The sequence below is a fragment of the Pelophylax lessonae genome, assembly GCF_965119305.1.
Source record: "Pelophylax lessonae genome assembly, chromosome: 3".
NCBI lineage: Eukaryota > Metazoa > Chordata > Amphibia > Anura > Ranidae > Pelophylax > Pelophylax lessonae.
Genome location: NC_138770.1, coordinates 460,861,793 through 460,885,205, shown reverse-complemented (window position 1 = coordinate 460,885,205; position 23,413 = coordinate 460,861,793). Strand labels below are relative to the sequence as shown.

Genomic DNA, 23,413 nt, shown 5'->3' with positions numbered 1-23,413 from the left:
ATCCCTTATGAGGGGCTGCCTCCATTTGAGCTTATCAGTAAACATAGCAACAATTTAGTGTTGGTAGCGAGGTAAAAAAGTGCAGTGCCCTTCAGAACCACCGACTCAAAGGTGTGCGCCAATTTGTAGAGGAAGAACAAGAAAACGGTCTCAGGTTTCAGCGTTGTCTCAGTGCCTGGCATGAAGAGAGGGCTCATTGACATCCAGACAGTCTACAGCTTCCCCAGGTGAGTTGAAAAAGTGCGCCTGACCTCTGGCTGAAATCTGCAACCATGCAGGGTAGAGCATTGCATATGGCAAATTAAGGCGTTGGAGACGTGGCTTGACATTTGGAATTTGGCCTGCTTCTTCTGCACCTCAGCCGAGAAATTGGGATAAAAAGAGACTCTGGTGCCATTGTAGTGTATGGTGGATTTCTGCCTTGCTAGCCTTAAGATTTTCTCTCTGTCACGGTATTGTAGTATCCGCACCAGGACTGACCTAGGTGCGTTGCCTGGGAGAGCCCTAGCAGGAACATGATGTGCCCTTTCAACAGCAAACAGTGGGGTAAGGGATTTTTTCCCGAATAGATCCAGTAGCCATTTCTCGACAAATTCTGTGGGGTCACGACCCTGCGCCTTTTCTGGCAGCCCCACTATGCGAACATTGTTTAATTTAAGCCAAATTTCAATATAATCCGTTTTTTGACTTGTGGCAGTGGCTATGCGGGCGACTGTGCAGGTTTCAGCAATCAGTGGAGGTATTTTGTCCTCAAGATCACTGATGTGGCCTTCAGCAGCAGTTGTTCTTTCTCTTATCTACTGGAGGTCTTGTCGCTGCAGCGATACCTCCTCTGTCAGCCCCTTAAGACTGAGTTAACTGAAGGAGCTCAATGCTGTACAGCTTGTAAGATTTCACTTAGGGTAGGTTGTTCTTCTCCCTTTATCATATCTGCAGTACCTGTCTGTTGATCATTGTCAGGAAGAGACATGGTGTCAAGCTCAGTCCCATGTTCTGTCTCTATATAATGGGATAGGTCAGCTTCTTCCTCCTACCTGGAGGAAGTCTTGCCCCTGCACCTCTGTCATTTTTTTGTGTAGAGTAGAGCATGTCTCTGGGGGCATCCTTTTTAAGACCCTTACCCACTTTACTGCCTGCGTCTTTGTGCTTCTCAGAGCCTCATGGTGTTCCTTTGGGCAGTGCATGTTGAATCTCAAGGACTGTCCCTTCTCCCTTGCCTCCTCGTCAACAAAGTTTGGATCTGGCCATGATTTCAATAGATTCCTCTGGCTGAGCTGAAGAGAACGATACTAATATTGCCCGGATCAACGTCTGGAGTCAGGATCGGAAGCAGGATATTAGTTGGGAGCTCTGTGAGGCTATTCCACTCTCATGCCCAGCCTGGCCATGCCCCCTGCTGTCATACCTTGATTCTACTCACTGTCTTCCATGTTCACCAAACAGGGGTTGCCTCACATACAGAGGGCATTGTGATTGTCTTTTGTTTTATTTTAGAAGGTTGAGGCTCCCTCTTTTAAGGACATTCTTAGAAATCGACAATGTATATGAAGATATGGAACTGCTGTTGCATATCTATATTTATATAGTTTTGTCTACCTGAACAGAAAATGAGTACTTACTACAGCACCGGGGAATAGGGTTTCTATTTTGCTGGTCTATTATCATTTTATTTCTGGCACAATTGACTCAATTATTTAATGCCTCTTGCATTCCTGGGTTCCCTGTACATTTTCATTTTCCCCTGATTCCCTTGTTTATATAGCCAAATTTCACTTTTCTTTACTCCACATTATCTACTGCAATCTAATTGTCATCCCCGCTACATATTTCCTGTTCACCTTTGTGGCATGCTAGCCTTTTTACTTCTTGTCCATGAACTATCAATTGGCTATTCTACTTTTCTGGAAATTAAATTAATTTTCCTTCACTCTAACATTGTTCATACTATACATTTATGCATTATCCATAAATATACATTTTCATACGTGTTTCACATACATTTGGTAATCTTTATATGAATCCCTATTTATCTCTGCACTGCAGGTCATGTGCATAAGTCAGTTTAACCATTTTCACTCCATTGCTATATTCCTGTTAATTCACTCTTTGCTGGTATTACCCCCCTTCATGGCCACGCCATTTTTTTTGCGATGTGGCACTGCGTTATTTTAACTAACAATTGCATAGTTGTCTAACACTGTACCCAAATAAAATTGATGTCCTTTTTTTCCCACAAATAGAGCTTTCTTTTGGTGGTATTTGATCACCTCTGTGGTTTTTATATTTTGTGCTATAAACAAAAAAAGACCAACAATTTTGATAAAAGAATATTTTTTACTTTCTGCAAAAAAACATATCCAATAGAAAAAAATGTAAAAAATTGAATTTCTTTATCAATTTAGGCCAATATGTATTGTGCTATATGTTTTTGTTAAAAACAAAATCCCAGTAAGCGTGTATTGATTGGTTTTCACAAAAGTTATAGTGTCTACAAACTGTGGGAGAGATTTATGGAATTTTTTTTTTACCCGTACAGACGATATGAAAATCGGAAGGAAAATTTTGTCCAAAGAACGATCTGCTGATTTTCAGATTGTTAGTATGGTGCTTACGACAGCCGATTACGAATTTTCGGGCCACAAAAACTGGATGTGCAGGCTATAAAATTTTTATCGTATGTCAACATAACGTCCGATTTTCGTTTAATCAGTACAGTTTTCGTCCGAAAAAAATCGTAAGAGCAAGACTAGGCATGCTCAGAAACAAAAAAACACATACAAAACAATTCAACACATGACATCACTTCTGAATTTGAATTCTGTCCTCCGGGAATTTTTGTATGAAAGTAATCGTTCAATTATCTGATCGTGTGTACAAGGCTTTAACTGCATAAAAGTCTGTGTTGATCATAGAATAAAGTGAGAAAGTTTCCAATCACCACTGTGTTTGTAATGTTGGGCTTCTTCATATTTTTAGATATGTGTTTGAGTTAGCATACAACAGACAGTCAACTTTAACCGAGTGCCATTCAGAATGGTTAAAATTTTAATACAATGCACATACCTGTGTGTTTTGCTCATGCATGTTAAAAAATTACAATTTAATCTGCATTGCCACAATACAAAAGTAATGCTTGCCATACACTAGCTGAACATTTTTTGAAAATCTGTCATTTGGACCATTCTTTAATTTTTCTTCCAGGTAATTGGCACAAATAGAAAATCGGTTTTAGCTTTTCAGAGCTGAAAAATAGAAGGAACAGTTTGGATAATTCTGCCGAACGAATGATAAATTCAAAGGTTAATGTGTTTCTCACCCAAACTGTTTGCACTAGGCATATGTGACAGGATGAACGAAAACAGATTCATTTATGTCCATTGAACGAGTTATCGATCAAAATTCGGTCATTACATGATGGCAAAATCGTTTGCTCTCATGGCCGAGTGTTCCTTATTCAAAAACGAGTTTGAACGATTTTTTTGGTTAGTGTATGGCCTGTATTAGAATCCATTCCCAAACTTACAGGGAGCAAAAGGCCCAGTAACATATAAAGTTACCGATAACAATTAATCATAAACTATAATGTACAATGATTTTAGTTACTGCACCTACTGTAGCTTTTAGTACACAATGTATTGAATAAGCCAGTCAGCATTTCATGGTGCTATTTCCCCTTTTTGCCACCCACATAAATCATATGTGTGGCAGCAAAGAGGGTGGACTTTAATGCCCACGATCCATATATACTGTATGAGTCTATGACCCCTTTTACATAGGCTTTCCGATCAGGTCCACCTGTCCGTTTTTCAGGCAGGCCTGATCAGATGCTCCATGCACCTCTATGGAGCAGCGGTGACATGTACCCTGACAACCGCTGCTACCTGATCTGATCCTGTCCGTAAAATCCAGACGGATGGAAACCCTATTTTCCATCCGTCTGGAGGATCATATCGAATAGGATTGGATGAAAATGGACAGGCGGCCCCACTTGATCTCCCATAGAGGAGAGTGGGATTCTGACAGGTCTGTCTCTGCAAAGTAAGCGGAGACAGACCTGTCATCCACCTGCTCAGTAGGGATCGGCGGATGGATCCCCCGCTGCGCAAAACGGAGCCAGCCCGGCAGAAAGCCCGTGTGAAAGGACCCTATAGGTGGCACAGGTTTCTGTGTGGACAGCGCACTTGCTCAGGGAACAAGCTGTCAAAGATCGCTCTCAGTGTCTATTAATGATCAGGAACTGGCGGGACTGGCTCCCGATCACGTGACCACTGTGACAGCTAATAGCTGTAGATTCTAGCTGCATAAAAAAAAAAAAAGACTACTATGCACAGGATCTAGATTAATACAGTCCAGTTGCATAGCTCTACTGTATGAATGGTAGTGAAGCATGACCATGTTAGTTACCCAGTGCTCTAGTCTTCCATTTATATTACTTGTTGTGATACTCTCACCTGTGACGCACCTCTCCTTTTTTCCATATGTCTAATTTCAGCTTAGAAAACAGCAAACAAATCCAAAATAAGCTGAATGATTCATTTATTCTTCAAGCGTGGGCTCTATCTTGAAACTATGACATATGCTGGGTGCTAATGCTGACATTGGGGTTGATTGACTAAAATTGAAGAGTGCAAAATCTGGTGCAGCTATCCATAGATACCAATCACCTTCCAGTTTTTTTTGTCAAAGCCTAATTGAACAAGCTGAAGATAGAAACTGATTGGCTACCATGCACAGCTGCACCAGATTTTGCATATTACCTAGTGCAGGGATGTCCAAACTACGGCCCTCCAGCTGTTGCAGAAGTAAATGTCCCATGAGGCAGTGTAAATCTCTGGCATTTACAGACTTAACTAGGCATGATGGGAATCGTAGTTCTGGAACAGCGGGAGGGCCATAGTTTGGACACCCCTGACCTAATGAGTCTCTAACCTAAAAGAAGCATGCAGCAAGAGAAGTGTAAGAAAACCTGATATGCATTAGGAATAGAGTTGAAACACCTGAGCTCACCCCCTTAAAATAAGTCAACGATGGCAGCCCTGTCCACACAGGACTAAAATGTTCAGGTTTTACAAATATACACAAACATGTTTTCTTAGCTAAACAACTAACATTCTTGATCGATTCATAAAAAAAAAAAAAAAAAAAAAAAAGGAGGGAGCGCAAGAAAGAAAACTCTTGTTCAATACATAATTTTCTTCATTTTCCTGCTGTCGACAGTCACAAAGTCACAAATATTCCATAATGCAGTGTTTTTGTAGCATCATACTGTGTTTTCTACTTTTATTCATGCAATTGGTACATCAAGGGAAATATGCTTCCAAGCAATTATGGAAAATACAGCTTGGTTTGATATTTGGAAAAATAGCTGCATAATCATCCCTTCAACTTTGCTGGAGGGGTTTAGACTAAATCTAAGATGTCTGTATAAAACATTTTTCATTACTCACTGCTATAGTACATCTCTCCATGTAGGTTGCTTAATGAACTCCTAAAGCTTTGCTTGAGAGGTTTGTTACAAAATTTAGCACCTTATGCATGTGTAAAAATCCATCTTCATTGAAAGCATCACTATCTGCAGTATTCTTTAAATGTTTCCCTTCAGTAGAATGTATTTAGACTGCTAAATACACTTGGTACTAAAAGGCTCCTCTCTAGATATAATACTCTAATGGACTGTGTTCTGCAATCCCCTTGGCTATATATTGTATTGCCATTTATTTACAAGGTAAACATATCATATTTAAATTAAGTTCTCTAATACGAGCAGATGGAAGATTAAGAGTTGTATTTATAAATTTAAGTAATCTGGAGAGTAAAGACAGACATGAACAAAAAGCATAAAAATAGAAAGATTAAATGTCAAAACTCTGCTGTGCTTACAGGTTTAATCAGCCACCGAGCAAAGAGCTTAATTGCATACAATATATATGTTCAAGTAAATACATTCAATTGATGCTAATATGCTAAATGCATGATATGTAGAATTAAAACATCGAGCTACTGAAAATAGAATCAAAGACCTCCATTTGTTGGATGGCTATTTTTTTTTTTATTTATTAACTGATAGTTGACCTGAAAAATAAAATAGGGTTTTAATTGTATTTGTACTAAATGGTAAAAATAAAGCTGCTTATAAAAATAAGAAAACACTACAGGATGCCTGCAAAAGGCTTTGGAAAAACAATTGGGCCCTGACTGCTATTGTTGTTCTTATGACAAGATTCTCCTTGCTCCTACAATCACCATTAGAGTGATTGTAAAGTCTCGTTTTTTTTTTTTTTTATATATAAATAACAAACATGTTATTTATGATCCTCCTCTTCTCAGGTCCCTCGTTGCTGCTCCTGGCCTCTCCCACCTATTGAGTGCCCCCACAGCAAGCAGCTTGCTATGGGGGCACCTGAGCTAAGCTGCAGCTCTGTGTCTCCATTCGGACACAGAGCTGACATTTGGCCCAGCCCCCTCTCTTTCCTGTTTGGCTAACTGACTTTGATTGACAACCGCAGGGGCCAATGATGCCATGGCTGTGTCTCAGCCAATCAGGAGGGAGATTCCCATATGGCCAAGGGACTTGTGGACATCACTGGATAGAGATGGGGCTCAGGATAATATTAGGGGGCTGCACACAGAAAGCTTTTTATCTTAATGCATAGAGTGCATTAAGATAAAAAAAACCTTTTGCCTTTACAACTCCTTTAATCCTGCAGGATTGTGATCCATTCTAGCCTTTACAACTCCTTAAAGCCTGTAGGATTGTGATCCATTCTAGCCTTTACAACTCCTTAAAGCCTGCAGGATTGTGATCCATTCTAGCCTTTACAACTCCTTAAAGCCTTCATGATTGTGATCCATTCTAGCCTTTGCAACTCCTTTAAGCCTGCAGGATTGTGATCCATTCTAGCCTTTACAACTCCTTTAATCCTGCAGGATTGTGATCCATTCTAGCCTTTACAACTCCTTAAAGAGGAAGTAAACCCTCCTCAGGAAGTTGTACCTATAGGTAAGCCTATGATAAGGCTTACCTATAGGTACTGTAAATATCTCCTAAACTTGCACCGTTTAGGAGATATTTACCTTTAATGGAGCCAGTGACGTCACTGGCGCATGCGCTCTGAAGGAACGGCTGATCATGCCATTCCTTCAGAGCCCCGTGCCGTGACCGTCGGCTCCCGCGCGCGTGCGCGGGAGTGACGTCACCGCGGCTCCGGCCAATCAGATGGCCGGATGCTGCGATCCCAGAAGACGGGCGACATGACATACAGGTAAGAGAGCAGCACGGCGGGGGCTCGTTCTAAGGTAAGTATTTCATAATGAGCTAGTATGCGATGCATACTAGCTCATTATGTCTTTCTCTTGCAGGTTGTAAAAAAAAAAAAAAAAAATTTAAAACGAGTTTACAACCTCTTTAAAGCCTTCAGGATTGTGATCCATTCTAGCCTTTACAAATTCTTTAAGCCTGCAGGATTGTGATCCATTCTAGCCTTTACAACTCCTTAAAGCCTGCAGGATTGTGATCCATTCTAGCCTTTACAACTCCTTTAAGCCTGCAGGATTGTGATCCATTCTAGCCTTTACAACTCCTTAAAGCCTGCAGGATTGTGATCCATTCTAGCCTTTACAACTCCTTTAAGCCTGCAGGATTGTGATCCATTCTAGCCTTTACAACTCCTTTAAGCCTGCAGGATTGTGATCCATTCTAGCCTTTACAACTCCTTAAAGCCTGCAGGATTGTGATCCATTCTAGCCTTTACAACTCCTTTAAGCCTGCAGGATTGTGATCCATTCTAGCCTTTACAACTCCTTTAACCCTGCAGGATTGTGATCCATTCTAGCATTTGAAGTCTTTGTTATGCATTAAGATTACCAGACATGGCTCCAATTTCAGTCAATTTCTTCTGAATCAGCCATGGTTTGCTCTGTTGGCCCCACCTAGCTCAGGGATCTTCACACTACGGCCCTCCAGATGTTGCAGAGCTACACATCCCATGAAGCATTGTAAAACTGACATTCACAGACATGACTAGGCATGATGGGAATCGTAGTTCCTGAACCACTGGAGGGCCATAGTTTGAAGATCCCTGACCTAGCTCAACAAACTTCAAGAACTTGGAAAAATTGTCAGTCAAAGAGCATACAAGTAGATACAGTCACTGTTTGGGTATTCCAAAAAGCCGTCACAGCTGCTTCAATACAATAGCTGCCAAACCAGATGCTGGTAAGCCCTGTGCTTGTAATCACACTGGAAGAAATAACAATATATCAGTCATTATCTGATTGCTGCAAGTATGTAAGCAGTCAGGAATATCTCCACTCATAGCATGTGGTTTCCTTTATATTGAGGTCTGTGTTTTTTGCAACCTATCTATAAGTAGGGCCCTTCGAGGCAGAAACGTTTTTAGAGGATTTTCATGCTGTTACAAGAAGGGAATGATATAGAGCAGGGGTGTCAAACTCAATTTCATTGCAGGCCGCATAAGCATTATGGTTGACCTCAAAGGGCCGGTTATGTCTGTAAGATTAGATGTCCTGAGCACCCCACGCCCCCCTTACACCCTTACATGAGATGTCAAGAGCCCCCCACCATCAGAAATCAAGAGTCACCCACCCTTCCTTACATTCCAATGCACCCCTTTACTTTGTGCTGCTGCCAGAAGATGCGGGTGGATCTGGGAAGAAGAAAGTGCAGAGTCTGGCGGAGGATTGGAGTCAGCTTCCAGAGTCTGCTGAATGCTGAGATAGGGAAGGCAGAGGTGAAGTGCTGTTGCAGCTGCACAAAGAGGTGCAGGATCTGTAGGAAGAGTTCTGTCCTCCTCTAGGCTGCAGACTGCTAAGAGGGGGGGGAAGGGGGTGGGCAAATAAGAGCCTTTCTGTAGCTGCACAGAGAAGCGTAGGATCTGGCAAAGAATTTCTGTCCTCTCGGCTGCCGACTACTGAGACAAGGTGTGGGCAAAGACAAGGGGGGTGCCGCAGCTGCAGGAGAGGTGCGAGGGTCACATGAACTGGCCTGGGTGGCCACATTTGGCCATGGGCCTTGTGTTTGACACATGTGATATAGAGTTTTATGCTGTGCTGGATACCTGCTTTGCTTAATCTCTTGGCTCCGGGTGCACGCAAAATTGCAGCTTCTCTCAGCAGGTGGGCCACATATTTGCAGGAGCCACATATTTGCATGCATTAGTGCAAATACAGCTGTGCCGAGAGTGTGCACCCTTTGCTCTCCCGGCACAGTTACCGCCAGCTAACAGAAAGCTCCCCATTGCAAGCAGCTTTTGGATCATGTGACTGCCATGACAGGTAATTACGGGCAGTCAGATGATCATAAGCCCCGCCTCCCGCCATCCTAAACCCTAAAAGGGTCTGGAGGCGTAAGCTCCAAGGGGTTAAATAACCTTAAAGTAGCTGTAAATCTCTGACATGAAATATGAACAAATCACATTGCTTCATCTCTGTGTATTATCTAATGCTAGTCATTTCACTTCTAGTCCATTCGCATTGTTTTCAATCAAGTCCTGCTGAAGGGTGTGTTTTTGGACCCCTGAAATGTGTTGGATACTCTTTGGATTGACCCCCTCACTTTTAGTGGAATAAAGTTGTATCTGGACCTCAGGGCCGTCTTTAACACAGGGCAAAAGGGGCAACTGCCCAGGGCCTAGTCGTTGTTGTGGGGCCCAAAGCAGCTGCCCCTTTAGCCCCCACTGCCTGCAAATAGGTAATAAGTGGATTTTGGAGGGCCCAAGAAAATATTTGCCCAGGGTCCAATCAATATTAAAGACGGCCCTGCTGGACCTTTTAGCATTGGTGTGGCATTTCACCTTTCATTTTTATTACACCATTACACTACAAGCCAAGGAGTCTGTGAAGATCCTCTGGGGTGTAGAACCTGCCTGCCCAGGAACCAGGTTATTTATATTAACATCAATACTAACAATGCTTACACTAAGATAACTTTACAGGTCTAGTGCCTTTCCACTTTCTCTAAATATAATAAATCATGGCAGAGATTCCTCCATGCATGTTGTTTTTTTGTAAAGCAATTTATTCTATGGTTCAATCTCAGGAAATCTATGTGTGTATGTCTACTCTACGTTACTCTACCAAACATTATCAGGCTCATTTAAGAAAGGTAGGGAAAGGGAAATGATGTAAAGTTGAGCAGCTAAAGTTTTAAGCCTGAACTATAATAATGGCATTGCCAGAGCCATAGCCAGCGTTTGTAATAGGAAAAGCTACCTGCAAGAGTCTCTGCTTTTATAAGCCACTGCCATTTAATACCAATATACAAAAAGGGTAGAAATATTTTAGAATGGAATATATAATTGTATCCTATCAACTTATAACTTTCCAAAATTTTAGCCTGACAATTGTTTACCAATTTAGCTTTTGAATTGACATTGCCTAATTTGTTTATACATATTGTAAATGTACACATTGCATGATTTTGTACCTTGACTTTAATAAATAAGTTCTCACTATGCTCTCATCTATCTGCTAATGGTGGGAATTCTCCCCAAGGCACAATCTCACCTCCACTTTTTGAAAGCATGTCCCTTCCTATCCTTTAGACTAGTATTTCCCCATCCTGTCTGCAAATTCCACCACCAGGCCATGATTTGCAGAAAACTTCACATAAGCACAGATGGAATAATTAGTGTCTCAGCAATATTGTATAGTTGCTTGTGTGCCTATCCAAAACCATAAATTGAGGAGATATTTGGGAAACACTGCCAAGAAACCAAATAGTGTAATAAAATGAATGAGAATAAATATTTTTAACGATAGATTTATAGGTCATTCGGCACCATGCTTTAATGTGAGCAAGGAAAAGGGAGTAACGTCAAATTATCAAAGCTGCTCTATAAAAAAAAGTTAGTTATTATTTGGTTGCTCATGATGTAAAAGAAAAATGTCTAACATTCATTATAGTTGAAGAATATAACTAAAAGCTGAAATGTAGGCAACAGCGAAGAACACAACATCAATAGATAAAGCTGGCCATAGATGTGTAGCTTTTTTTTTTTGCTCAGCCAGTGGGCTGAATGAAAAAACAAAAACAAAAAACAAACAAACAGATTCCTCCATCCATACAGGTTAGGTGGATGGAGGAATTCCCCTGCTATGATATTGCATGCTGGCAGTGGGACCTGGCGCTGTCAGAATACACTGAATGTATTGTATTGTATGCAACTAATTGGCTGCTGCCGATGATTGACAAACTATTGTTTTCCAGCGTGTCTGCTTGACAGAAGTTGATTTAACAATGTTGAACAGGGACAGCCACACACTGATTGGAATTCTGGTGGTCCCTGCTGTACTGGAGAAAATTTGATCTATGACTGGTTACAGGATACGCAATTTTCTACAGTATTGATCCAGCCATCACTGCCAGACAGCAACGCATGGCCTGAGACCTCCAATAAAGTGGTTGTAAACCACTGCAATGAAATATAAACAAAGCATATCCCTAGGTAGTGTGTACTTGACTCAATCAAGGGCAAATTCTGTTGGCTGCATCATTCCTCTACTATCTGCATTAGTCACTTCTGCCAGTTTTTTTACTGACACCAAGAGATAAAAAAGGTGACAGGGGAGGGAGCTGCAGCACACAGCCTGTGATTGACAGTTTCAGCTCTGTTCCTGTGTGCTGTGTCAAGGGGGGTGTCCCTTTCCTTCAATCAGCTTTCACCAAGCTCTGCAGAGTGTAACTTCAGCTACCCATCCCTTGCTTTCTGAAAGTTCAGACAAGATACACTTTGAACCAATTTACGAAGTGTGTTATACCCTGGAGAGATTTCATTACAAAGTGTGTTATATCCTGGGGAGATTTCATTACCAAGTGTGTTATACCTTGGGGAGATTTCATTACCAAGTGTGTTATACCCTGGGGAGATTTCCTTACCAAGTGTATTATACCCTGGGGAGATTTAATTACCAAGTGTGTTATACCCTGGGGAGATTTCCTTACCAAGTGTGTTATACCCTGGGGAGATTTCATTACCAAGCTTGTTATACCCTGGGGAGATTTAATTACCAAGTGTGTTATACCCTGGGGAGATTTCCTTACCAAATGTGTTATACCCTGGGGAGATTTCATTACCAAGTGTGTTATACCCTGGGGAGATTTCCTTACCAAATGTGTTATACCCTGGGAAGATTTCATTACCAAGCGTGTTATACTCTGGGAAGATTTCATTACCAAGTGTGTTATACCCTGGAGAGATTTCATTACAAAGTGTGTTATACCCTGGGGAGATTTCATTACCAAGTGTGTTATACCTTGGGGAGATTTCATTACCAAGTGTGTTATACCCTGGGGATATTTCATTACAAAATGTGTTATACCCTGGGGAGATTTCATTACAAAATGTGTTATACCCTGGGGAGATTTCATTACCAAGTGTGTTATACCCTGGGGAGATTTCATTACAAAATGTGTTATACCCTGGGGAGATTTCATTACCAAGTGTGTTATACCCTGGGGAGATTTCATTACAAAATGTGTTATACCCTGGGGAGATTTCATTACAAAATGTGTTATACCCTGGGGAGATTTCATTACCAAGTGTGTTATACCCTGGGAAGATTTCATTACCAAGTGTGTTATACCCTGGGGAGATTTTATTACCAAGTGTGTTATACCCTGGGGGAGATTTCATTACCAAGTGTGTTATACCCTGGGGAGATTTCATTAACAAGTGTGGTATACCCTGGGGAGATTTCATTACCAAGTGTGTTATACCCTGGGGAGATTTCATTACCAAGTGTGTTATACCCTGGGGAGATTTCATTGCCAAGTGTGTTATACCCTGGGGAGATTTCATTACCAAGTGTGTTATACCCTGGGGAGATTTCATTACCAAGTGTGTTATACCCTGGGGAGATTTCATTAACAAGTGTGGTATACCCTGGGGGAGATTTCATTACCAAGTGTGTTATACCCTGGGGAGATTTCATTACCAAGTGTATTATACCCTGGGGAGATTTCATTACCAAGTGTATTATACCCTGGGGAAATTTCATTACCAAGTGTGTTATACCCTGGGGAGATTTCATTACCAAGTGTGTTATACCCTGGGGAGATTTCATTACCAAGTATGTTATACACAGGGGAGATTTTATTGTTAAGTGTGTTATACACAGGGGAGATTTCATTCACATGTTGTGGCACTTCCCGAAGCTCAGCAGATATTGAAAAGAGGTCACTCAAACCATTGCAATAGTCGCCCAACAAGACATACACCTGGATCCACTGATATGCCTTCTGGGCTCACTAGACACTGAGCTTAACTCCCTGGGGTTTACATTATGGTTTTGAGACTCCTATACTTGACAAGAAAATTAATGACAAGGTACTGGATGTCCCCAATTTCCCACTAGAAAGCAATGGGTAATATACGTAAATTCTCTACAATTGTGCGAACAGCTCACTTACTGTTACAACAATGCCTCCCATAAAATTGCTTTGATTTGGCAACGATGGTTAGATGTCCCTGGTTTGGCTCCTCCACAGCTAGCCATGGATCGGTTGTTACAAATGTAATGCTTCCCTAGTAGCATTACTCTCTGATGCTACCTGATGTATGTTCTGTAGTTCTATGCACCAATATTGGTATTTTGCTATTAAGCAACTGCAAGCCTCCCTTAGGCTTGGCTTCTATTACATATTTTCATAGCTCTTACGGTGAAGAAACCTTTCCGTACTTGGAGACAAAATCTCTTTTCCTCTAGACGTAAAGAGTTCCCCCTTGTCCTCTGTGTTGACCTTAAAGTGGAAAACTCAACACCAAGTTCACTATATGGACCCCTTATGTATTTATACATGTTGATCATATCCCCCCTTAATCTCCTCCTCTCAAGAGAGAATAAATTCAGTTCCCCTAATCTTTTCTCATAGCTGAGCTGCTCCATGCCTCTTATCAGTTTGGTTGCCCTTCTCTGCACTTTCTCCGGTTCCCCGATATTCTTTTTAAGAACGGGTGCCCTAAATTGAACTGTATGTAATTTTATATGTATTCTTTCAATTCAATGTTTTGTTATTTGCACTCTTTTATGCTAAAGTTTGGTTTAACAAAAAAAGAACAGATTTAGAAAAGAGGGGGCTGAAAATAAACAGGTACAACTTATGTAGGAGGATTTGATTAATCTCTGTGCATCACCTGAGGACAGTCCCTGAGTAAGGCCCCTTTCACACGGGCGTACCCCCCGACGGAGTCCGTTCTGCTTAGCGGGGTATTGACCTGCCGGATGTGTGCAGAGACGGAGCTTTCAGATCCCTGCTGTCTTCTATGGACTGCCTGTCTGTTCTCATCCGATCCCATCCAATCCGATCCTCTAGACGGATGTAAAATATGGTTTTCATCTGTCCGGATTTCACGGACAGGATCGGATCGGATGGCAGCGGGTGTCAGCAGGGATGTCTCAGCTGACACCCGCTGCCCCATAGGGATGCATGGAGCCTCCGATCAGGTCCCCCTGAAAAACTGACAGGCACATAGGATCAGATCGCCCGTGTGAAAGGGGCCTAAGGGTTTACAACCACTTTAAGTAACAGCACTACAGCAGGACCTAAATACACTTCCGGCTTGCTTATAGTGAAGAATGAGCAGAAATGGTATTGTAAATGTGTTGTTTGGTGCAGAGTGGACTACCTATGCTTGCCAAGCACACTTGCTTTAGATCAGAACATATATCATATTTTAGGAGAGGGGGTATTTGTGGTCTTTTGTGTTTAAAATCATTATTCTTCAGCTAAGTTTACTAAGTATAATGCAAAAAAAAAAATTCAATCATAATTTATGGAAAAAGAATGTGCTACACTGCCTACTGCATTTTACAAAAAAATATGAGATATTGTATTAAATGCAATTTAGAGAACAGCAACATTTGTAAAAGATGCTCTTTTTTTCCCTTACAGGAGAACAGGCCACAGAGTAATAGAAATATATGTAATATTAGTTGTCTGTCATTTGCATTCAACAGTTCAGTTTGATCACTGAAGAAACCAAACACAGATATACGACCTTGCTTGTCTTCGCACTCAGCAGGTGACTGAATTAAAATAGGGTCTGCATTAAAAATCCTCAGCACAGACTGTGTAACAAGCGTTTCAGTTTAATATGCTTATTTGATTCAGGATTGCTTCAATGTACTCTGTTCAAATAATGATTTCTCACTTATTTGGGCTCTCAGAAATTTATGTTTTTGACTATGCGAAAGAAAAGAGGAAGAAAAGCTTCTGAGAACACACGTAATTAAATGGCTGGAGCAGGAAAAAGATTCCGTTTTTCAAATTAAATTTAAAAGCTTGCCCTAGCGAGTTAAAAAGATTGGCAAGTTTTTACAAATAACATCAGTGGGCCATTCGGAGACAGAAATCCAGCCGTATTGGAATGGAGTCATTAGGCAATACATTTATTTTGAAGCCAATTAACCTTTTGTCAGAGAAATGTCGGCGCTGTAATGATTTCAGCAGTGGAGGTCAGCCTCTAACAGAGGCATGTATGACAGCGATTACGTTGCTTGACATATGCTGCAGACTAAAAGCACCGTCTCTGAATGAGAATCTGCCTTCGTTTATATTCTGCTCTGCATTTCCTAGGGAGCAGCCAATTTTGACCTATCCATTTAGGTAATTAAAGCTTCCATTTGGAAGTGTCCTGCAGGAAGGTGAAATTTGGGGGAGATAAATGGCTACTGCTCGCAATGTGCAATCACTTGATGGACTGCCTGAAACAGCCAGGGTTGCCAGGTCCTCATAAAAATAAAGATGAATTGATGCATGAGATAATTCTCCGAGGCAAAGAGGCTCTGTCATCTTCTTTTCTTATGGAAGATCATTTAATCGTTAGCCAAGGTGGCTGGCGGACGCCGGGGGGGCCCTACTTATGAACAGCTTCCACCATACACTTTCATTTGCCAATGAATTACTTAGGTTTATTTACTTATAAGCTAACTTTGTTTGGCAATAGAAGATGTCACTTCAATAAGCACAGCTGGCAGTCACAGCTGTGCTCTCACTTACCTTCCAGGCTATTTTGTTTCCTTTCGTATCGTGCTCAAGGGCGATTGGAAAGTCTCCTCGCTCATAAAACTTGCGAAAAGCTGTGGGCTTTGCAGGTCGTTCTTTGAAAGCCCCTGCTGCTGGGGGGCCTCTAACCTGCAAAAGATCAGGTAATATATGTATCAGGGCACCAATAAACACAAACAGGCTCATATAGAATATTTATTCACATTTTTGTAGCACCGAGCATTGGGGAAAATGACATTTTACGCTAAACAATTATATGTAATGGTTTAGCCTACTGTAATTCAGTAGGAAGGTTCTTAAAAAAAAAAAAAACAAAAAAAAAAAAAAAAAAAGAACAATGTTCTTGTAGCAAGCAATTTCTAAATGAATGTCTCCATAATAAAATTCACAATGTCCTTCACATATCGATCCAGATAAACAGTCCAAGAAAATGTTCTCAAATCATGCAGGAAATTGATTAATGCAAGCAAAGCATTGAGGATTTTGTTGTGAGTTTAACCAAAGAAAGATTGGGTGTGCGGAGCTAGGCGTTTACTGCGAGGCTAGAGATTTACTGCAATTTTTTTTTTTAAATTGCTCATCAATAATGATCAATGAAAGGTAATTTTTCCTTTTATTAGTTCTACTAACAAAATATGTATCAAAATACATTTCTACATCCAAAATTTACCTTTGTGAATGTCAAAGGAAAACAGCTTCTTATTACAGAGCTCCCCTCCCTGGCTGTACAGCTATTCCAGGGCAGTCACTTCACCTAGGGAGCTTTACTATCTGGGATTAAAGAGAAGTAAACTTCCTCTACAAACATTTACCTATAGGTAAGCCTATAATAAGGCTTACCTATAGGTAGTGTAAATATCTCCTAAACGTGTATCGTTTAGGAGATTTTTACGTGACATGCAGCCAGTGACATCACTGGCGCATGCACTCCGAGTCCCGCGCCGTGAACGGCGGCTCCCGTGCGCATGCGCGGGAGTGATGTCATCACGGCTCCAGCCAATCACAGCACCGGAGCATGCAAACCTGGAAGTAACTCTGGGGAAAATGTCAGCGGTGGCACCGATATGCAGGTGCCACTGTGGGGCTTTGATCTAAGGTAAGTATACTTATAGAGGTTGTACACCCAAAAAAAGGAAAAAAAAAGAAAAAAGAAAACCCTGTAAGACAAAGGCATAATGAGCTAGTATGCATCGCATTATGCCTTTGTCTTACAGGGTTATTTTTTTTTGGGGGGTGTACAACCTCTATAAGTATATCTCCTTCTCAGAAAAATATTTAGTTACTAGGGCACATATTGTTTGGTGCATTTCTCCCTTTTTAGTTGCTTTTCTGTTTCCTCTATTCTTATTTTCTCTCTCTTGATGCTCCCATCTCTGTATATTCCTCTCTTATTTTGTCTTGACTTTGTCATAAAGACTTTTTCAAGCTGAGTTCCAGCATCGCCTTCAGTCTTGCAGAGTTATACAGGCTCCTCTGCTGCACTAAAATAGCTTACCCTGATTTTAGTTCACACTGAGAGTTTTACAGTGTGCATTAGAAACTTCAATGAATCAGATACAGCCTGCCACATATTTTGACTGGAGGACACCCAGCATCATCTGGTATTCCTCTCCCTTAGTTTAACTGCACCTGGAATACCTCTTTCATTCACTTTCTTTTAGTTCTTACAATCATGGAGACTCAACATCACATATAGGCAATATCAATGGTGGTTATGCAAATGCAGTCTGCCTAGGAGCTTCCATTTCTCCAGACTGACATTCACCCATTATGGCATTCTGATATTTGCTTCTCCCAAAAAAACAGCCTACTGGTTGAAGTCTCTTGGCTGAGCTGAGCACCTGCGTTGCATAGAAGAGCTCAGAGACCCAGTGATGACAGCACTAGCTATAGAAAAAGATACATAATGAAAACAGAATGGTTTCATTTAAAAATTAGCTAGTTTATGGGGCAGAGGGTGGAGTCAGGAAAAGCACAACATCAGCAGATTAAATGTCACCTTTCATTCTCTGTGTGTCTGTATCCTGTCACCTAGGCTACATCTTCTTACCTTAATGCATTCCTTGCATTAGGGAAAAAAAATGTTTAGACATTAGTATCACCCCTCACCTCCTCCCTTTTTTACTTGCCTGAGCCCTCATTCACTCCACCCCTGTGCACGTCTGCAGCTCCTCTCTCCCCTAACTTATTGGTCTCACCAGCTTTGCTGAGGCAGCAGTGGCCATAGGTTTCTATTGCTGTCAATCAAAGTCAGTAACGAGGGAGCAGGGGCGAGGCCAAGTCCCGCTGTCTGTGCCAATAAACGCAGACAGCGAGACTCGAGAGCAAGCTTGCACGAGTGCCCCCATAGGAAGAGGCTTTCTATGAGGGCATTCGATGGAGGGAAGGAACCAGGAGCACCAGCAGGGGACCTGAGAAGTGGAGGTTCAGGGGCGCTCTGTGCAATTGAATTGCACAGAGCAGATAAGTATAACCCTGTTTTTTTTTTTCTAATAATTTTACATTAAGAACCACTTTAGGCCTCACACTACTCTACATTGTCCATTGTGACACTTGCGCTAATGTTTACATACAAACAGCGTCCAAAGTATATGGATCCTATTGACCACCACTGCTCAGGGTTGGCATTTAAATTCTTAGCCTGGGGCTAAGAATATGCTTGCATCATACATACTAGGTGGAGTAGAACTGGGGAAATTCATAGCGGAGAAGGATCTGGGTGTTCTGCTAGATCATAAGCTTAATAATAATGCTAAGCTGCGGTTTCCAACGCAAGCAAAGTCCTTTCTTGTATTAACAGAGGCATGAACTCCAGAGAGAGAGATGTCATTTTTCCCCTGTACAAATCATTAGTGAGACCTCATCTGGAATATGCAGTTCAGTTTTGGGCACCAGTTCTCAAAAATGATATATGGGAGCTAGAGAAACTGATTAGAGGCATTGAGGAGCTCAGCTATGAGAAAAGATTAGAGGAACTGAATTTATTCTCTCTTGAGAAGAGGAGATTAAGGGGGGATATGATCAACATGTATAAATACATAAGGGGTCCATATAGTGAACTTGTTATTGAGTTATTCACTTTAAGGTCATCACAGAGGACAAGGGGGCACTCTTTACGTCTAGAGGAAAACAGATTTTGTCTCCAAATATGGAAAGGTTTCTTCACCATAAGAGCTGTGAAAATGTGGAATAGACTCCCTCCAGAGGTGGTTCTGGCTAGCTCACTGGATTGCTTTAAAAAGGCCTGGATTCTTTCCTGGGTGTAAATAATATAAGTGGGTACTAATATTTATAGGTAAAGTTGATCCAGGGAATATCCGATTGCCTCTCGGGGGATCAGGAAGGAATTTTTCCCCTGCTGTAGCAAATTGGATCATGCTTTGCTGGGGTTTTTCGCTTTTCTGGATCAACTGCGGGTATAGGATTGTGTATATGGGATTGTATGGTTGGGTTTTCTTTACTGTTTTTTGTTTTTTATTGGTTGAGCCAGATAAACTTGTGTCGATTTTCAGCCTGACTAACTATGTAACTATGTAAATATCAACAAAGTCTAGCCAGTAGCACCACCACCACTGATTACACACTACTGATGTTCATATATTTCATGTGGCGCATGCACAGAATTGCCTCATCCAAGGTTGTTTAGGATCTGCCGAGGTCAACACAGTTGTGCTCTATTTATTTTTTTTTTGTTTCTGAACGCAGTGCAACATTACACTGCCAAGCACAGCTGTGAGCTAATAGCTGAATATACTGCTGTGCACAGATGCATATAAAACTACACGTGACAGCTTTGATGCACATGTGAACAAGATCTTAATGTTTTTCATTGCTCATTTATTGATCCATTTAACGTACAGCATATATAAAAAAATAACAAATATTTTGTTTAAAAAATCACTGCAATTAAGTAAAAAAATGCATCTTTTCATTCAAATGATGCCCTTTCTGCTATAGATTAAAGATCTGGTTTCGCTGCAGCTCACTGATCTTCCCCAAGAAAATATCTGATGATGCTGACAGCCTTCCAAACTTCTCCCAGAAGGGTGAAAATGCAGTAGGGCCTGCAGCAAATTTACTGCAGCATTGTCACCCTCAGCTGCACATATCTGTGTTCCGACACACAATTCCCCATTTTATGTCCCCTTTAATTATGCAGAAAGTAGTGGGGAATACCCAATGATCCTAGGCTGACAATGCTTCCACTGCTGCAATAGCATCTCAAGCCATGCTGTCATCCCTGCCATAGTTGTCTTTGGCTTTTGCCATAGTTGATCCTTAGCTCCTCTGTCTCCTCAACACCATAACTTCCCTTTGTTCACATTCTCTCTTCCTATAGTGTCTGCTGTTTATCCCTCCTTTCATGCTAATTATGTGCAGCAGCGACAGTGTTGTCACCCCAAAACGGGAAGTGTAAAGCTAAATGTATTCCTAGCAAGATCATCATACCCGTTTCAGTAATTTCAGTATTTTTAAAGTGACATAACATGGGGAATGTATGTACTAAAGCTCTGCTAAAAATATATTTTTTGAGATTTTGCCCACATATACATTTTAAAACCATGCCTCTAAATGATACAGGTTATGATATCTACAAATCTAAATAGGGACCCTTCATATCTAAACAAAATATAAATATAGTCACTGGATAAAAACACTTAAAATGGTTTAACTTTCAGTTTATTAATATATGATTTATAGCACTGTCCATCAATCTGTCTGACACCTTCAATTTAACTGGCATTAATTTCATTAGAAAAACTACAAGTCAAAAGTAATCATATTGTTTGACTTCTTCAGGTTCATTAATGCAACCTATTTTAAAAATGTAGCCAATGACAAGGAAAATGGTTTTGTCTAACACTTATCACTCAATCATAATACAATGGGACTTTGGTGAAGCAGAAAGCAAGGCACTAATGGAACTTTATATTACAGGGTGTATTAATAACCACCTTTTCTGCTCGAGGGCTTTTCTCTAATTCTTCCTATTAATACAGCATTAAAGTGAACATGTCCACATTAAATTGTTAGCTCACCTTTATCAAATAATAACCTACAGTATGCAGTACCTAAATACCAATACGTAATTCTAAAGCAATCAGCTTTAACAGATATGCTTTAATACTACATGTATGCCATATTAGTAAAAAGTGAAACCTCCCCTGAAACCCCTAAACGTTTTTTAAGCTTCGTCCTGTCTTCTTTATAGGAGAAAGAAGCCACTAGGACAGATGCCCCTTAGCCTTACAGGAGCAAGTGTCATCCTCCTACTGAGCCCTGCACATGCACGGTTTGCTCTCACAGATAAGCTCATTGGCTGCAACAGGAGAAGGAACACACTGCGCATGTTTAGAGCTTATCAGAAGGATGGTGCTAACTCATGTACCGCAAGTGGGCACTGGTTCTAGTGGCTGCTCCATCCTAGACAGAAGACAGGCTGGAGCTTGAAAAAACCATTAGGAGGTTTTAGGGGGAGACTTCACGTGTGATCAATAAAACAAATTGTAGAACTAAGGTGTGCAATACTATTATAAGCAATAGCCACCACAAGCAAGCATTACAGTTCATAGCACTTATGAGTGGGGAAAGCAGTCCAAGGGTTCCGGGTACACGAGACCATGCTGCTCCAAGGAAATGGAGGGTCTCCACAGTACTATAAAAAAAATAAAACCAAGAAAAGCACATGGATTTAATGTAATAAAATCAACTTTCATGCATTGGGTTAAAAGCAATGTGGCAACTCACTGTGTTCTAGCTTGTCACAGTGCACATCCGGCTAGAGGGAGCTTGTCAGATTCATGTGGCCAGTAGTGCGGTTGAGGTGAAACACATGCAGCTGTCAATTCCTCAGACAGGACCCATTCCAAGCATTTGGAGATTGGTGGTGATATTGATCTGTCAGCAGTCTCTCTGGGGGTTCGAGAATCGAGATCCAAGCAGTGACAAAGGAAGTAGATTTGATAAAGGAAGGAGACTTGATAAAGAGTACCTGCACCTTGTTCGTGCATGGTGACAAATTGGAGCACTGTTGACAATTTGTTTTTAACCCAACACTTGTAGATATGTAAATGATTTAATTGCATGAGATATGGGCATACTTGTTTATTTGCTATTTTTACTCATTGTAAAAATGACCTAGAGGAATTGATTTCTGACCATAGTTTGATTTTCCTGAAATGCATGTTTGTATGTGGTCCACATATGAGCCAGCCAACTACCATTTTAACTACTTCCATTTCGGGCCTTTTCTTGCACTTTTTGTTCACATGCAACAATCAGAATTTTTGGCTAGAAAATTACCTAGAACCCCAATACAGTATATATATATATATATATATAGATACTGTATATATTAAGTAGAGGCCCTAGAGATCAAATTCGTGTTTTTTTCAATGTTTTATTTCACACGGTATTTGCGCAGCAGTATTTCAATGAATTTTAATGCAAGAAAACACAATACATAACCTAATGTATTAATGCATTATATTATATTATATTAATATTATATTCATTAAATTATAAAAGATGAAGTTACGCTGAGTAAATAGATAACAAACATTGTGCATGTCTGTGCACGCCTGTGCATGCCTGTGCAACGGCGACAAATTATGTCAATTTTACTATCCATAGATGACACTTTAAAAGCCTTTACGGGGTAACCATTTTAGATTTACAGAGAAGGTCTGGTGCTAGAATTACTGCCCAATCTGACATTTGCGGTGATACCTCACATGTGTGGAACTATCAATGTTTGAGCACAAGCGGGACCGAAGCACGCGTTTGCCTTTGCGCACAAACACGGGAGGATGCGGGAATTATTTTTTTTTAATTACTAATTAATTTAATTTTTTTAATTTTTACACTTGCTTTAATAATTTTTTTTGTTATTACTTTTATTGCTGTCACAAAAATGTAAACATCCTTGTGGCAGCAATAGTCATGAAACAGGTCCTCTTCATGGAGGGATCTGGGGTCACCAAGACCCCAAATCCCTGTTCTGCACTGAAAAGCATTTAAAACCCCAAGAACAGTGTTTCTAAATGCCCTTGATCACCTACTGTGTTAACCTCTTCCCTGCCAGTGTCATTATTACAATAACAGTGTATATTTTTATCACTGATTACTGTAGTAATGTCACTGGTTCCCCCAAAAGTGTCAAAAATGTCAGTTAGGGGTCCGAGCTGTCCGCAGCAATGTCGCAGTCCTGATAAAAATCTCAGATCGCCGCCATTACCAATATAAAAAGAAAACAATAAAAATGACATAAATCTTTCCCGTTGTTAGTAGATATGACAACTTTTGAGCAAACCAATCAAAATACACTTATTGCGATTTTTTTTGCCAAAAATATGTAGCAGAAAACAAGTTGGCTTAAAATGTTAAAAA

At 40.7% G+C, this 23,413-nt stretch overlaps 1 protein-coding gene across 1 annotated transcript in view; it reads right to left on the bottom strand.

The window, feature by feature from the left end:
* PACRG (parkin coregulated) overlaps positions 1-23,413 on the bottom strand; it is an 819,947-nt gene that overhangs the window by 610,352 nt on the left and 186,182 nt on the right. Inside the window, exon 2 of the mRNA XM_082251495.1 lies at positions 16,019-16,153. Within this exon, the coding sequence (XP_082107621.1) occupies positions 16,019-16,153 (135 nt within the window). The remainder of the gene's footprint in view (positions 1-16,018; positions 16,154-23,413) is intronic.